General features: G+C 34.7%; 1 protein-coding gene across 1 annotated transcript in view; it reads left to right on the plus strand.

The window, feature by feature from the left end:
• Positions 1–12,903, plus strand: part of Kiaa0825 (KIAA0825 ortholog) — a 402,774-nt gene that overhangs the window by 186,459 nt on the left and 203,412 nt on the right. Inside the window, exons 15-16 of the mRNA XM_042691026.1 lie at positions 2,433–2,657; positions 8,894–9,299. Coding sequence (XP_042546960.1) covers positions 2,433–2,657; positions 8,894–9,299 — 631 coding nt within the window. The remainder of the gene's footprint in view (positions 1–2,432; positions 2,658–8,893; positions 9,300–12,903) is intronic.

Here is a 12,903-nt window from a genome sequence, read left to right on the forward strand (position 1 = left end):
TAATCTAGAATTAAGATTTGGGTTCACAGCAGCTGGACTTTATATACTCTCTATGCAAATATCTTGGAAATCCATACCCACTGTAACTTTTAACTGATGAAGAAATTCATGGTAAAGCTATGAAGCCAGATGGCCTGACCATGTGTCCATCCTATCTTTTACTTACTTTTCCCTGTTCCCTCTGTCTCTTTATTTTGCCTTTTTTCATTCTTTATCTGTATCTTATTTCTACCATAAGCATCACTTAAAATTCCATAGAGGATCTATTGTTCAAAAGATCTCAGGACCTCATAGCAAATGACTGTTGGCTATTTCTAAACTGTAACATTTTTATTTTCAAAACAATGCTTGCAGATCTTAATATGAATATCTTACATAGACTATGTATCAGTTATTGTTCCAAATATTTTACATCAGTCTACTCATTTAAGTTTTAAGTAATTCTTAGAAAACTATTTTTCCTATCATTTCCAATACCTTGATTTTATTTGATAACTTTTTTAAACAAAAGGCAAACATAATTTTTAATAAAAGGAAATAGGTGTTTCTGGGTTCCTAGAATTTTCAGATTTACATGTAACTAAGATATAATACATTTAATCCACAGCTATAAAAGCTCAACCAATTGAATACTAATTATTGATATAGGATAAAAGCTTCATTATACCATTTAATGAATAATGGCAGGAAACCATATAAAGATAAATTATATGAATGTTCAATAGAAGTATAGGAGAAATGAAAGGAAGTAAATGAGAAAGAATGAAACAAAGAAGGAAGAAAAGAAGAAAGGAAGAAAGAGCAAAAGACAAAGGAAAGCCAGGAGCTGGTGGCTCGCCTGTAATCCTAGCTACTCAGGAGGCTGAGATCTGAGGATCGCAGTTCAGAGACAGCCCAGGCAGAAAAGTCCATGAGACTCTTATCTCCAATAAACCACTAGAAAACCGGAAGTGGCGCTGTGGCTCAAAAGGTAGAGCACTCGCCTTGAGCTGAAGAGCGCAGGGACAGTGCCCAAGCCCAGAGTTCAAGCCCCACGACCCACCAAAAAAAAAAAAAAACGACAAAAGAAAAAGACTACTCAATAATCACAATTAACCTTGACATTAGAAGGTAAACTATATATATATATATATATATATATATATATATATATCATATAAAAGTTAAAATAGTACATTGTACCCTTTCCTAACTTATTTTAACTCATTTAACTACAAGATTTATAACTTACTGTACAAATGACTACTGTATGAGGTGTGTGTGAGTGTGTGTGTGTGTGTGTGTGTGTGTATGTTGGGGGGGGCGGGTATGTGGCAGTTCGGGGTCTGAACTAAGGGCCTTGCACTTTGAAGGCAAGCATTCTACCACTTGAGTTACTCTACCAGCCTTGATGTGTGGGTTGTTCTTTTGCAATAAGGTTATTCTTTATGCCCTTGCTTGCCTAGACTTTGATCTTCCTATTTACACTTTTCTACATAGCTGGGATGACAGGCACCTACTCCAGTGTACAGTGTACAAACAGTGTATAGTGTAAGACAGTGGCTGAAACTGAATCCCTATCTAGAATTTTCAGTCTTTGAGACTTTTCTCCTGCTGGACTTGAACCAAGATCTGCTGTTCATTACTTCTGATATAGTATTTTAGGCTTGAGGCCCCAAGCCTGGCTTATGAGAACTAATTTTAGAAATCATCAATTATTCTACATTCATAGAGCTTCTAATCTTCATGATTTACATATATTAATTTCTTCAGGAATAGATTTAGTCCTACAGAAAGGAATAAATGAGTCAATCCATTGGGTAAATAAAATGTTATTTTTTTTCTCTCATTACATGTTTTCTTTTTATAGTTCTAGGGATTAAATTCAGGGCCTTGTATTATACCTCCAGCATAACATTTCAAAATATTGCCAAAAACTTGAAATTTTTAGTATTCTGCAAATCTAAAGAAAGTCATACAAGGGCTGGGAAGGTGGCTCAGTGGTAGAGTGCTTGCCTTGCATGCATGAGGCCCTGGGTTTGATTCCTCAGCACCACATAAGCAAAAAGAAAAAAGCCGGAAGTGGCGCTATGGCTCAAGTGGTAGAGTGCTAGCCTTGAGCTGAAGAGCTGAGGGACAACGCCCAGGCCCAGAGTTCAGGCCCCACGACCGGACCCAAAAAAAAAAAAAAGTCATACAATTTATATTCTACCACCAGGGTCCAAAACTACCAGTAAATATTGTTATTTACTATTTTTGAATTGTCATTTCTTTACTACCAAGATGTAGGAGCTTTACTAGATTATGAACTGAGTACCAATTATGTAATTTCTCAGTTTAAATCAGCTGTCCTTTCTTACAGCTTTAAGATTATTGTGAATACCATTCCCAGGTAAAGAATGCATAGCTGATTGCTGAATTCTGCTAACCATAATGCCCGTCTCATTTTAAAGATTCAACAAACATGGAGTCTGAGCCAGAGGTCGTCCAATGCTTGAGACTGGTACTGACGGATGCTGTCAAAGACACTGTGCGTCTGATAATATCTGTGATGAACCCTGGGAGAAACTGTGAAACAAGCCTAAGCAAACCCAGAGTTCCCAGTTGCTTGCTTGAAAGCATTCCACAGGAATGGAATTATATTCCAAAAGAAACAAAAAGGAAAGAGCCAAACAAAGGTAAATTCATTTGTCTCTAAGGAAACAACCCCTAAGAAAAAAATTTTCTAGATTATTCAGGAATATTCTAGGATAATCAATAAAAATTATAAGATTGGTAATTTTTATTCTATCAAGTACATTTAGGATCCTTAATTTTTCTGTTTTACTTTGAGCCATATGAACAAGGAAACCAGAAATTACAATGACGGAAATATTAATCTTTTAAAACTATCAGTTCAGAGTCCTCTGTGATATTTTTTTCCAATATTCACATATTTGTTTCATGATTTTGACTAATTTCCTTTGACTGTAGTGAATAACATTTCTACCCTCAAAGTTGCTATTTGGCTTATTCTTTCCTGTAAGTTTTTCCCTTGCATGCACTAATTATTACTCTCTTTTAGCACACCTACTTGTGCAGCTTTCAGGTCCAAAATAGCACTCATTTTGGAACTACATGTATTTTTTTCTGACAGAACCTATGGTTCTAAATTTAATGCATTGATACTGTTCAGAACAGTGTCTCTCTACCAAGTTTATTTTAAAGCTATTAGCTGTTTACATTAGTCATTTATTCTACTGATAAAGACCTCCCTTTTAAAAAGATTTTCTCCTTCCTAGATGTTTCATTTTAATAGAATTTTAAGGAAATTTATTTGACTACATACTCTGTATTTGAAGTAAAACGATTTCTCTTTCACATTCCTCTTAACAAAGATGAATAAGGAAACTTTCAACAATAAAATACTCCAGCTGAACTCACAAAAGTCAATTGAAGGGACTAGCCTTTCTTTTCCATGGAGATCCTAAATAATGTGGCTTTTATCCAGCGACCTTATATTACAAACTCAAATCAATTATCTATCTGTGACCTTTCATAGTAATGCCTTAATTCTGTCCAAGCCTTATTAAACTGCCTTTGAAACTAGTAAAGCCATTTAATTGAAATTGTAAAATGTCACCTTCTCATTACTTAAGTTCTTTATGTAAGAGTTGTTGCCATCCCTCCTTCATTCTAGCTTTTGGATATTTCATTCATTTTGAGCGTCTCAGGAGGAATGGTCTATAGTGAGCACATCATGACACATGTGTAGCATTCTTTAGGTTGTGGCTTTCAAGAAATTCTACTCGTGAAGAGTTTTGCTTTCTAAAGAGCAGTTTGGAATTTCTCCATGTTCTTGCATACCGCCTCTGGTTTCAAAAATTACTTACCTTTTAGATGCCAGTTCTTAAGGTTCTTTTTACTTAATAGTGTTTTCTATAAAATTCTCACGAGGCGTAGAAACATATACAATATGTAGACAACTACAGATGGGTGTCAGGTCACATAAATGTATAAAAGAAATTAATGGATGAAAATGACTTTATGAACCTATTTGTGTATCCTAAATAGATACATTAATAAAGACTTCTATTGTTCTTCTTTTCCACCCTCTGAAATGCTAGATTTTAGATTGCCACTTTTCACCTTGATTTTCACTCTTCACCTATGGTTTTGTTTCCTGCAGTTTCAGTTACCATCAGTTGTTTGTACTCTTTCAAGAGAAAGAATAACAAAAATTAGTCCTTATATATGATTTTATTATAGTAGATTATTATAATACTTATGATTAATTTATCACTATGTTTAATTTATAAGTTAACTTCATTTTGTAGGTATCTACATATAAGAAAAAATATAGAGAATCCAGTACTATCTGTGGTTTCCTGCATCTACTATGGGCTTTGAACTCTCCTTTAAGATAAAGGAGAAACTGTTGTACAAGCCAGATAATATTTATATTGTGGCCACTAAAGCATTTATTCATTCAATAGATATTTGCTAATGAGTAACTGTTACATCCAAGCACTGTATTTAAGGTTAGACATAAACTAAATAAGCATACAGTGTCTTCATTTGGTGGTTGGAAACTATTTCAAAGTGAGTGGATATATTTCAAGGCAAGTGCAGTTCTTTGGTATGTGGTAAGAAAGGAAGGAGTTACATTTTTTTATATCTCACATGGAGATTATCACTGGAGCCTCCCTAAGTAGGTAAGTAAGATAGTTGTTCGTTGGGGATAGCCTGAGAGGAGGCTCAAGGTGCAGGAGAACCATAATGTTAGGCAAGAGGCAATAGGTACATGACCTTACAACTTCTTTAGCTTTCTGAATTTAGCAATGCATTGAAGCTGTCTTTTGTATTGTGTTGTAGAATCCAGTTTCAACAAAACAATCCTCCCAAAACATACTAGTAATAAATTAACAAACCATAATACTAGCAATTCAGTGAAGTGTATACAATGAGAATATGAAAATATTCACACTTATTTCTGTTGCTAGTTTGTACTTTTCCTCAGCCATAAGGTACAACAGTGATGATTTGATCAGATTTAGGCGGGAAAAGTATAAGAAAACTATTTGAAATATTGTTTCTGAGCATTATGCTTTGAGATACTAGCTAACAATAGTTTGAAGTTGTCCTGATTAGGAAAACATTTCACAAGTAGGTATCTCAAACATGAAGATAATCCTGTATAATTTTTTCTCACAATATTTTAAGTCAAGTTATACATAATCATGTTCTTTGTAAAAGATGCCTAAACAGTGATACATTGTAAAGTCTCCCTTTTTAAAACAAAACTAACTTATTGAAAGACAAATAACCAGAACCTAGGGAAACATTTGTCCTTGACATATTGAAAGTGGCAAAACATAGGAAATACTATGGTGACAAACTAAAATGAATTTATTTAGTTGTCAGCAAATACTACTCTATGAAAAACACTGAAGATTAAAAGAAATAAATATTACAATAAATTATACAGGGTAGGAGGTTTGCCATACAGTTGGGTAGAAATTCAGGTGTTTCATACAAAGGTTAGCCATTACTGTGCTCCATTACATTTCAAAGAGCAAATGCACAAGGAACTAGTTTTGTTTTGTTACTTTAACAGCAATTAAATGAAAGATATGCTTGAGATGGTATTCTCTCAATAGAAAATTATGCTTTAATGAAAAGAATGCTTTATATGAAAACTGTTTGGAAGAATTACATTAACAGAAACAATGAATCCTGGAGAGGGCAAAGAGAGATAGCAGCCCAAAGAAAATACACCTGTGAAAAATTGTGAAAAAGAGTAGGAACCAAAATACACAAAGTACTATAGGAAGTCATTAACAGAGCTTATTTTATAAAAGCTAATATAACCTGAAAAACTACTATCCAGACTTTGGTAAAGATTTCTCTAAGGTTTAAAAACAGTCTAAGTGCCTGGGTGATGGTGGCTCATGACTGTAATCCTAGCTTCTCAGGAGGCTGAAATCTGAGGATTGCAGTTCAAAGCCAGCTCAGAAAAGAAAGTCCATGAAACTCTTACCTCCAATAAACTACTCTGAAGAAGCCAAAAGTGGCACTGTGGCTCAAGTGGTAGAGAGCACTAGCCTTGAGCAAAAAGGGAGCTCAGGGAGAGTGCCCAGGCCCTGAGTTCAAGCTCCAGGATTGGCACACACACATACTCAAATAGTCCAAGTGAAATTTCAGCGATCCTTAAACATTTTCCTTAAAAATATAAAAATGAAATGTTAAATCAGTTTGTAAGAACAACTGTTATCATGGATGAATAGTAGATTTGTCTCGATAAGATTGAATATATATACATGCTACCGTTGTATAAGCACAATTAATAATATACTTGTTCTGTGTATAATAATACTCTGTTCTGTGTTTGTGTGGTGACTTTCTCCCCTGTGAGAGCTGTTACAATATGGTATTGAAACATGACCTGTATATGATAAAGTATGAAGACTAGATTTTAATCAACATAAAGCATAATACAGAAGCAGTACTGTGGCTCAAGTGGTAGAGTGGTCCCCTTGAGCCGAAGAGCACAGGGACAGTGCCCAGGCCCAGAGTTCAAGCCCATGTCCAACATTAAAAAAAAAAAAAAGAAGAATTGATAAGCATATTAAGTCACATTACCATCATTTAACATATTCTTGATATTTTCTTATGTTAACAAATAAAAAATTTAGAATTAATTTTAAAACTATTTTTATTTATTGTAAATTTTCTTTTTTCATGTTCTATAATCCATAGATGTTATGAAACTAATATACAATGAAGAAATGATAAAACTTGAGTAATTGGAATCCTTGGAGTTTATATATAAAATATCAGTAGCAGGCCAATTATAAAGAGTATTGGTAATCTTTACCTGCTATCTCTTTAGGTTGTGGCACGTTTGCTTATATCTATGCTTAGGCCCTCTTTAGGACACAGGGAAGATAAACTACAATATTTTAAATAAAATACCTGACAGTAAAGGAGAGTATATGAATCATAAACATATAAAGAACAAGACATTTAAAATAATTTTCAAATGCAAAGAAGTCAGAAGAGAGTTTTAAAGTTTGTTTTTTCAACTTTTTAAACTTCCTCTATAGCTATTCACGTGAATAAAAAGAAAAAGATATAGCCTTATACTCTTGAAACCTTACAAAGACATAAATAATAAGATTGTGATATTTAATCCTTTTTTTTTTTTTTTTTTTTTGGTCGTGGAGCTTGAACTCTGGGCCTGGGCACTGTCCCTCAACTCTTCGGCTCAAGGCGAGCACTCTACCACTTGAGCCACAGCACCACTTCCGGTTTTCTGGTGGTGTTCTGGTGGTTTATTGGAGATAAGAGTCTCACAGCCTTTCCTGCCCGGGCTGGCTTTGAACTGCGATCCTCAGATCTCAGCCTCCCGAGTAGCTAGGATTACAGGAGTGAGCCACCAGCGCCCAGCTTGATGTTTAATCTTGATTGGCAACTAGATTGGTTATAGAAGTGTCTAGAAGATTAGCGAAACACACTTATAGGTATGTTTGTTAGCAAATTTCCAAAGAAGATTACTTGGGGGGAAGATCCACCTGAAATGTGGGCAGCACCATCCCATAGAATAGAGGCCCAACCTGAATAAACGGAGCAGAGGAAGTTAGCTAGTGCTAACTCTCCAGGCTTCCTGGCTGCATTATGTGAGCTTCTGTGCTCTAGTATCCTCTCCCTGATGTGATGATCTGAAACCATAGCCAAAACAAAGTCTTCTTTCCTTAAAGTTGTCTATGTCAGACATTCTATCATAGCCATGGAAAGTCTAACACAATGATATATATATAACAAAGACACACAAAAGATTACCTAGCATGGTGCATTATGATTCTGATTACCAACATGGTCATGTAGATCATATTATTCAAACAAAGATAGTCAAATACATTTATTAGAGTTATCACAATTGAAGGGTATGTTACTGATGTTTAGTGGGTAGAAATCAGGGATACTGCTAATCATCCTTCAGTGTGCAGGACAGCTCCTCAAAACCAAGAACTACCCAGTCCAAATGAAAAACCCTAATATAAAGAAGGAAGATTGATACATCCTTTAGAGAAACAGACCAAGCAGAGAAAAACTACAGAATCATCAACCAAAGGGCCAAGGACTGCTAAACATGCATGTACATTTAAGAGGTATTAGGAAAATGTGGAACTAGTTTCAGACACAAAGACAAGTAATAGAGTTGAACAGAAACCAGATTATTGACTTATTTATTCAACAGATGTTCATTGAACAACTCCTCTATATGAGGTACTCAATGATGGTATTCCAGTACTGCTCTCCTAGAGGTGGTATTCTAGTGGAGGTTGACAGATAATGAGCAAAGAAAATTTTAATTAGGTGATGGTGAGGAAACCAAACAAGTTATATGATAGAAAAGGACTGAGGGCTGGGATGGGAAGAGCATGATGGGCAAGCAAAGTTCTCTGGGGAGATGTTTAGGTTATAAATGAAAAGAAGTTGATCCAGACCTGAGAAGAGCTGGGGTGATTGTGTCACAGATTCCAGAGAAAGAGGAGAAAGGTATAAAGGGGGTTCAGTGCTATTGAAAGTTATAAAGAGAGAGAGAGATTGAGCAGGGATGCCTTTGCATTAGTTAGTGAGGCATCTAGGTCCTTCAAAGCTGCAGTCTGAGATAAAACTACAAATTATAATTCTGAATTTTCTAATTGCCATTTGTGGAGAGGAGGAAAAAAAATACTAATCTTGGAATCTGGGGGAATTTAGAAAAGCCAGCAGGAAACCCCAATTGTGTTCTGTCAGAATATGTCAAGAACTTTTTCTTCTCAACAATTTTCTCCACAAAAATTAGACATCCCTGTACAGCACAAAACTATGCAGTGATGGAACTTAAATGCTAATATTAATCATACCTTTTCTGTCTTTTCTTCCACAGGCTTCACAAGGTTTGCTGCTCAGGCAATATCTATTGTAATCAGCAAGCTACCTACAGTGATTGCATGTTTGCCTCCCTCAATTAAATACTTCTTTTTTCTGTCTGAGAGAAAAATGTCAAAAAACTTTGTGGAATTGAAGAAAGTTGGCCTGCTTGTCTGGAACTTGGTTATAATTACATGTCGGATATTTGAAGATGGAAACACTGTGGAACTCTTAACAGGTGCCTCCCTTGACAGATGGAGTAAAGAGAAACTCAGTTTAATTTGTGCATGTTTGGAAAGCATCATTCAAGGGCACAGTAGCCCTAACCAAAAGATTCAGAAGGTCACACAGAGCATCGAGCAACAAAATCCCAACTGGATAGAACGCCAACTGTTGAAAGCAAGGAAACTTAGCACTGAATGGTAAAGTCATATTTTTTCTACCACTGAATTTCATCAGCTACTTTCACAGTAACAAAATCACCAATATACAACAGCACCAAACTATTGTCAGATGGGTGTCTGTGATCATTTGGCCTAAAATCATGGGAGCTTTGATGAATACAAAAAAAAAGATTAGTATCCCAACTAAACACTGGGGGTTTTAGACACTCCTTGTTTTCTTAAAATTCAAACCCTCTTGATATAATGGAACACTATACTTTATTTAGTCACCATATTAAGGTTTCTGATTAAAAGGGTGTTGTTAAACCCAAGGGAATTTAGTTTCACTTCTTTTCAGTGTGCAAACAAGTATCTAGTGGATAGCCTAGAGCATTTTGTAAATGGAGTGGGCATGGAGATTAAATTAAGAAGGAATTAATGGATATAAAAGGCTTTTTATTGCTTTCTGTGTACTCGATTGTCAAAAAGGTACACATTTTTCATCTGGTAATGTAAGAATCCCAGAGGGCAATTGGGGCATATCACACTGGAGCCATAAACACACCCAGCTGTTTCAGTATGAAAATGTCAGCCCTCTCATAGCTTTGTCATCAAGAGCTAAGTGATTTGTAGTACTGCAAAGATTTTTAAGGGTCCCTGGTGAATTTAAATATGTACATGGAGTTCTCCTGTCTTAAAGTTAGTTTTCAGATATAGAATTACATGATATTGATCAAGTAATTCCGGTTCAGGTGGTCTAACTCTGCCTATTTTATAAAAACCTTGCCCCAATGCCCTCCACTCTTCTAAATTATATTCCTGTCACTAGCATATTCTAGTATAACTTTCTGCCTGAAACAACTAAAAGTCATTTGAAAGATGGTTATAATTATTTGTAGATTATAGGTTGTAGAGTTAGATGGACAAGTATAAATCGCTTGTAGATGGGCATCTTGTTCAAGTTAGTGACTTTCTCAAAACCTCAATTTCATTGTGATACCCGAATGATGAAATTTTTTGAAAAATTGAGTGGCATAAAGTTGTTTGCATCAGGCTTAGAACTAGTAAGCAACTGTTATATACTAATATTCTTGTTTATGTTAGTATGTAAGACTATATTAATCTAAATAATGAAAGTAGGCTATCCTAATTGTCATGCGGACTTCTAGAAATTTACTTCTGAGAGGTTCCTTGGGTAGGAATACTAACAGCAACAGTCAGGGAAATGCTTAGTAGCATTGACAGTGACCTTCTTATTCTTTATATTTGCATTCAATACTAATATATAGGCTTTGATCAATGACTAAAAGATTAAGGTCGGATGTCATCATATGTGGCAGTGGTTATTAAAAGAGAGGAAGAAATAAATGGAAAAATAGTTGTCTGATTAGTTATAAAGTTGATTATATCTACTGCTGACTTAGGAATATATATATATATATCAAATAAAATTTATTTAAGGCAATAGCTAAATAATATGCTTAGACCTATATACAGTAATTAGTAGGCTAGTTAGTTTTTTCCTAAAAAGGTGTTTTTAATTTAACACATATTATCTCTTATAGTATTGTCAACATAATGTTTAACTGGTTAGTTAATATTCAAAAGTGGTACTTAGCTATCACTTACAATATGTACTAAAATGTGGAATTGTTAATTTTTTTTAAATGTGCTATAGCATTCCAAGATTCTGAATAAGTATCACAATACTATGTCTTTTGTAATTTCATAACTTATAGTAATACACAAAGTTGCAAAAAAAGTTATTTATATGTGTGTAAAAATTTCAACTTGATTTTAACTTACTTTAGGTAACATTCTCATAGGCTTTGGGTGCTATAGAAATGTTTATTCTTGTCCTTGATTTCAAATTGATTACCTGATATAGATATAAACTTCTACAGCTAAGTCTTTCTCATAAATTGATAATAATTTAGTTCGTACTTCTACACTATGAGGAAAAATGTATTTCAAATTATGATGTCTATGTTAGATAGAAGGTTGCCTTGGCTTTATCCTCGTTTTTTTTTTTTTTTTAAATAACACCAGCACAGAAATTAAATTGTTTCTTCTGGTAAGATAAATGAAGCCTTAATTCCTCATGAAGATTATCTTGGAACCAATATCATTTAGCTAGCTTTATTTTACTAGAATTCTGATTTAGCTTTGATTTTATGGAAATGGTGAAAATAACTAGTTAAAAAGGTGGCAGCTATAAGCCTTGCCTGTCTTGCATACTGCCTGAAATCATTACTATTCATTAAAATAACCTTCACTTTGTACTAACTCTCAAGCTGTAAACAGTCAACTTAGATTTTTGAGAACACACAGCCCCAAAAGTAAAGAAATGTCTGTCTTTGCAAAGTAATTTGTCGAGTTGAAGATTATTGTTTTTCATCATGGTGACCCTGACTTGGCTGGCTGGGTGCATATACAGATTAAGATTAATGCAGTTATTCCTTGGCTAAGGTCTGCGTCTTTCAGGGCACATTCTCCCTAATGACATGATTGATAGGCAGTCCCAAATCCAGAGAGGAACTCATTAATCATAGCATTGACTGAATCCAATCATTTGCTTCACCTGCACAGTGATGGGCAGGAAAGGATACAATTCAGGAACGGGCATGAAGGTACTCCTTTGTCAGAGGGCCCCAACTTTTTCAATGTCAGCCTCTACAAAACCTTAACAAGAAATTTTGCTTGCATCTTGTATGTAGCTTACAGAAGATATGCAAAAATTCCCATTACTGTAACACATGTCTTTTGTTTAAAAAATAGTTTGCTCTAAGTAAATCAGAATTGGCTTTATTTTTTTCTTTTAGCAAGGCTTATATGATCTTAAAGTTACCATTTTTTTCGAAAAGGATTTCTGAAGCTACATGTGGAAGCAATATCATAGTTAATGTCCAGCAGCTGGGTATCATTTGGTTCAGTCTTCAGGTCAGCAACACTGACTCTTAGCAGAACTAATTTTATAATCATGGCAAAATCTCAGTAATGAGCTGCAGTATACAGCTGATTACACCATGAAAAATTTCATTTAGTCTGGGAAATAGTGAAAAACTAGGAATATTCCTAAAGTACTTACATTGAGGACCCTTATATGATCTAAATAGCAATTACATGAAGGAAATTAGTGTGGCATACATATATGATGTTTGATACATTGTTTTACACAGCTATAGACTGAGATGTTTAAAATGTATATGTCATCCATTATTAGCATGGGAACAATGTTCAAAACAAGAATAAGTAAGTAGATGATCATTCAGGAAGAAATGTTTCAGAGATGGAATTGTTGCTCAGGAGTAGAGCACTTGTGTAAAATGGACAAGGTCCTGGGTTTGATTCCAGTACTGCAACAAACAACTCAATGTTTCAGAACTGTATTTTCAATGTTTTGGTAGGGTAAAAATAGACCCTTGTACTGAAAGAATGACCTGACTTTTCTTAACTGTCTGTTATAGGAAAGAAGCAGGAGAGAGAGCATATAGTTTTAAAAAGCAACAAGTGTCAAAGGCCAATTAAAAATATCCAATGATAAGCACAATGCTTAGAAAGACCCAATTTATATTTAGCTTACCAGGCTCTCCCTCTGACACTTTAATTAGTTTTTAATGTGTTCTATGACAGGTGTAAAGAG

This window comes from Dipodomys spectabilis, unplaced genomic scaffold (genome assembly GCF_019054845.1).
Source record: "Dipodomys spectabilis isolate Male_0828 unplaced genomic scaffold, ASM1905484v1 ptg000140l, whole genome shotgun sequence".
In the NCBI taxonomy this organism is placed as follows: Eukaryota; Metazoa; Chordata; class Mammalia; order Rodentia; family Heteromyidae; genus Dipodomys; species Dipodomys spectabilis.